Source organism: Mauremys reevesii, linkage group 20 (genome assembly GCF_016161935.1).
Source record: "Mauremys reevesii isolate NIE-2019 linkage group 20, ASM1616193v1, whole genome shotgun sequence".
NCBI classification, from domain to species: Eukaryota; Metazoa; Chordata; order Testudines; family Geoemydidae; genus Mauremys; species Mauremys reevesii.
Window position 1 is genome coordinate 316,009 of NC_052642.1, and position 5,037 is coordinate 321,045.

Here is a 5,037-nt window from a genome sequence, read left to right on the forward strand (position 1 = left end):
TGGGTAAGCAAATGCAGAATGGTTTGGCACAGGGATTTGCCTGATGGTAACCCTGCCTGAAACCGATTCCCCAAACTGCCACTCCTCCCACTGCATGACCCCACGGTGCGGAGCAAGGCAGTCTAAGCAGGGAAATGACTCAGTGGTATCCCAGTTCCAGGTTGCACCCCAGGGATCCTGTCACACTAGTATTAGCTAAAACATGGTAGATAACACAGTTAAGAATTTATTACTGATGATTTATCACATTGAAATCTCCAGGAATACACCACTTACAGGGACTAGAATGGTTACAGGAGCAAGTGTGAAAGCAGGGAGTACACTGATTATACAGGGAACACAAAGCCACTACCCATATTAAAACAGCTGCCAGCAACAGTGCAGCTGCACTGGTGCTAAGCTGCTGATGTAAACAGCTCAGGGGAACTTTGGTTCAAACCAGGTTTCACTGTCACACTAGTAAAAATGCATTAAAAATCCACTAGTGACTGCACTATTCCTGCCATCAGGGCAGATGCATTGCTCCTGGCAGCTGCTGAAATATGGGTACCAATTTTGCTAGTGGAGACAAGCTAGGCAAGGCTGGGCTGCTGAAGGATCAGCACACGTCTGCTGGTTTAACCAGAATGGTGGAGGATTTGCACTCTCCGGAACTACAGAATCCTGCCCAGTAGATGTAGCCTTTCCCATTCATCTGGACGTTCTGACACTTGTCGTACCACCAGCCCCCATAGCTACTTGCGCAATTCCCACTGGACTGGTCCTGATCCTTGTCAGTTGTGCTGAACTTCATATTGTCGTGTATGCCCCCCACGCTGGCATGGTAGGTGGTAAAATAGTCCGTGCCGTTCCCAGAGTACCTGCCCAGCCTCAGCGGGTACCCACTGGGCTCATCCCCGACACTGAAGATGTCGTACTCCGCGTAGCGGGTGTTGTTGGATTTGTCCTCCACGACAAAGCGGACCTTGTAGGTGTTCTGCCGCGTGAGCAGGGACAGGTACTCGTTGCCCAGCCAGTAATCCTTCTGCACGTTCCCAAAGCCGTACTTGTAGGTGCTCCAGGACTCCGTCCAGGTGATCTCTGTGTTGTAAGAATTTCTCTGGACAACGGTCCAGCCTTTGCCTTCGGTGTCCATGTCACACCACACCACCCGAGGGGGAGAGCCTGCCGGCTGGATGGCATAGACCCCACTGGGGCTGTCCCTGGGAATGTAGCTGCAGTCTCTGGGGAACCCTGAAATGCCACGTACAACAAGGTCAGTAACAGAGAGAGCTGGACACAGCAGTCAGCTCACCGGGGGCTGCCGCAGCAGAGCGAGATGCCAGGCTGTCATGAGATATCCATATATGCCAGGACCAATCCGGAACACAAGCACCTTCTGCACCGAGGTGGGACCAGAGACAGGGCTACCTTAAGGGATAGACACCATAGGCCCATTACACCGGAATCGGAGTTCCATTTCCATTTCTTGGGGTTGGGAAGAAAAGCTTGAAAACGTGACCTCAGTATAACTGCTGCCTCCGCAGAGCCTGGAATGACAGCTCTGGTGGGGTAGTACCCCATTCATCTCCGTGGGGTGGGAATGCCCAGCCTCACTGCTCTGGGGCTCCCGACACCACCCCAGCAGAGGGCTTTGTGCGTGGCAGCAGGCAGGAGAGCATAGCAGGTCCCCTGGCCCAAACAGAAACCCCCAGTCTCTGTGTGGGGCCTGCAGTGCGCTGACTTGTAGTGCAATGATTTACTCCTGTGAGGATGCATTTGCGAAAGCAAACAACAAGCTGGTCTAGACTAAAATGTACCTGACCAACTGCACAGACGTCGCCAGGAGGAACATTTAGGGACTCGCACTCTTGGCCATATCCCTATAAACTCAAGTTACGTTAGTTATCAGCCGTGGCTATTTCAGAGTCTGAGGAAGACCTCAGCATGCAATTGCTGTCATTTATCTGAGGATTTTGCCTCTTTTCTTTGGAGCTGCCTGTGAGAAGCTTTCCATGTTCTCAACTGGTCATTTAAAATTATTCAGGAATAATTTTGTCTTTAGTGTGTTTGAGAGCAGTTTGTCTGCTGTTCCAAAGCTGAGGAATTAGGCAGAGCCATCCCTAAGGGGGTGCAGGGCCCAGGACATAGGCATCGAGTTTCTAATCTACCAGGGGATGCTCCCCCTGGCTCCATCCAGGCCCCACCCCACTCCACCCGTTCCCCCAAGGCCCCACCCCCACCCTGCTTCTTCCCACCCCACTCCGCCCCGCTCTTCCCCGCCCAGTTCAGCCCCTCCCTCTCGCTCCTCTCCCCTCCCCCACAGCGCCTCCTGACGCTGCGAGGGCAGGTGGTAAGCAGTGAGAGGGAGGGGGAGGTGCTGATCGGCGGGGCCCACCGGTGGGCGGGAGGTGCTGGGGGGAGGTTCTGGCAAGCTCCTCCTTGCCCTTCCCCCGTTCACCTGCCACTAGCCACTTGCCTCTCCGTTTGCCTCCTCACCCTTCCTGCTTCCTCACGATTTTATGGAAGCGCGGGGGCCCCCAGAGCACAGAGCCTGGGGTGGTTGCCCCGATTCACCGTACCCAAGGGATGGCTCTGATTTTAGGTGAACACCCAGGTAAAATTTCGGTTTCATAACTCTTCTTACGAATTCAGAATTCACTTTTCTTTAGTATAACCCCAAAAATGAGCTGCTTGAGCAAACAACCCTGCCCTAGAGCTGCTCACTCATTGCAGCTGGAATGTGAACAAATGGGGCACCAGCGTGGCCATGGCAAATCCCACAGAAAATGCAATAGACCACGCACAGCTATTCTTTCTCAACATTCACCCAAGTTTACCCTGAAGCCTCCAAAGAGACTGGAGACTCACTGAGCATGCAGAGGCCACGTGTGACATGGGTGACATACTGGTGATCGCAGCAGAAAGGCAGCTGGGGACAGAGCTTTGCCTTTCACAAGAGCCTGTTTTCGCAGAGCCCATTGTTAAGAACATAAGAACATAAGAACATAAGAAAGGCCGTACCGGGTCAGACCAAAGGTCCATCTAGCCCAGTATCTGTCTACCGACAGTGGCCAATGCCAGGTGCCCCTGAGGGAGTGAACCTAACAGGCAATGATCAAATGATCTCTCTCCTGCCATCCATCTCCATCCTCTGATGAACAGAGGCTAGGGACACCATTCTTACCCATCCTGGCTAATAGCCATTTATGGACTTAGCCACCATGAATTTATCCAGTCCCCTTTTAAACATTGTTATAGTCCTAGCCTTCACAACCTCCTCAGGTAAGGAGTTCCACAAGTTGACTGTTGAAGAAGAACTTCCTTTTATTTGTTTTAAACCTGCTGCCTATTAATTTCATTTGGTGACCCCTAGTTCTTGTATTATGTGAATAAGTAAATAACTTTTCCTTATCCACTTTCTCAACATCACTCATGATTTTATATACCTCTATCATGTCCCCCCTTAGTCTTCTCTTTTCCAAACTGAAGAGTCCTAGCCTCTTTAATCTTTCCTCATATGGGACCTTCTCTAAACCCCTAATCATTTTAGTTGCTCTTTTCTGAACCTTTTCTAGTGCTAGAATCTTTTTTGAGGTGAGGAGACCACATCTGTACACAGTATTCGAGATGCGGGCGTACCATGGATTTATATAAGGGCAATAATATATTCTCAGTCTTATTCTCTATCCCCTTTTTAATGATTCCTAACATCCTGTTTGCTTTTTTGACCGCCTCTGCACACTGCGTGGACATCTTCAGAGAACTATCCACGATAACTCCAAGATCCAGCTCTACCCTGACATCTGGTGGTGAATTATGATCTTGGATCCATGTTCTATAGCATGCAGCAGTCTGGTTCAGATGTAATACAGCTCCTGCCATATGCCAGCGCTCCTGCTGGGCCTCAGAAGCAGTGAGTGGGCTAGCAGCAGAGCAGTGCCTGTGTGAGCACTCAGCATGGCTGGCACGACAGACCCCCAGGAATGCTTATGTCCTGCAGCTACTGCTCTGGGCCGACGACCCGGTGCAGCCCAAACCACCACTCCACACTGGCCCAGGCGGCCGCAGGGTCCATACTCACCACTCTGGGAAGTGACACTCGTGCCACCCCCATGCTCAGCGCTCTGGACAGGGGTTGTGCAGAAACGAGTCATTGAGGCCACAGCCAGGAGGGCCAGGCATCCCTGGAGACGGCTCGTCCTGGCCCGGAACCCTGGAGGAACAGGAGCAGCTGCTGTGAGACTGACCTAGCAGAGTGAGGGCTGGCGCCACAGCCCTCCAGCATCACCCCAGGAGGGCTCATTTTCCTGGTGGCTGACGGCTCCCAAGAAGATCTGACCCAGTGAAGCCAGGCTGGAGGCTCCCAGCCTGCCTCCTGCTGATGCAAATAGAATCTGGGATCGGAGCAGATGGAGATTTGTTGAAGTGGCAGCTTTGGCCAAGGTTGATATTGCACCATTTGCAGCTGTGAACTCGGGTGAGAAACATCTTCACCTGACCCCAGAGCAAACCCTTCACCCAACCTCAGAGCAAACCCTTCATCCAACCCAGAGCAAATTTCCACAATTTCCCCCAGATTCAATGTTGCAAGGAGGTTTTAGGGGCAGAATGGAAGGTGTTCTGAGCTGGAGAAAAAAGCCTATTTGTTGGGGAAATCTAACAACTGAGGTGAATCCATCCATGGTTAAAAATTGCATCTAAACTGGGCCAGAAAGCACGCAGCTGCAGTTACAGAGCATGCAACACCTCACTCAATTTGTACATTTGTATGTAACTGTAAGCAGAGTCAGGATGAGCTCTACCCTGACATCTGGTGGTGAATTATGGCAAGTGTGGAAAAGAATTTCAGGGGCTGACCTTGTTTGCATAGGCACACCCACCCCACCTAGCATAGCCCACGGCAGCCTAAAATGGTCACTTTGACAGCTGTGGGATCCCCCATTTCTCTGTTATTAGGGCAGGAGGAATAAAGTGTTGTTACCCTGATTATGTAAATGAGGGACTATGAACCTGTTTTATGACAGAGGATCTCACCATCAACTAAGTAGCACTCGC

At 51.4% G+C, this 5,037-nt stretch overlaps 1 protein-coding gene across 1 annotated transcript; it reads right to left on the reverse strand.

Moving 5' to 3' along the window:
* Positions 1-598: 598 nt before the first annotated feature.
* Positions 599-4,275, reverse strand: LOC120387593 (fibrinogen-like protein 1-like protein). Its single transcript, XM_039508524.1, has 2 exons — positions 4,064-4,275; positions 599-1,233 (listed from the first exon to the last, which is right to left on the reverse strand). Exons 1-2 carry the CDS (start codon positions 4,134-4,136, stop codon positions 599-601), a joined length of 708 nt encoding a protein of 235 aa, XP_039364458.1. The 5' UTR covers positions 4,137-4,275.
* Positions 4,276-5,037: the final 762 nt, after the last annotated feature.

What these genes read in the sequence shown, in the direction of transcription:
- LOC120387593 (XM_039508524.1), bottom strand. Translation starts at nt 4,136, where the DNA reads ATGACTCGTTTCTGCACAACCCCTGTCCAGAGCGCTGAGCATGGGGGT. An exon ending in GAGTGTCACTTCCCAGAGTG is followed by an intron (nt 1,234 to 4,063) that starts GTGAGTATGGAC and finishes GTGGCATTTCAG; the next exon opens with GGTTCCCCAGAGACTGCAGC.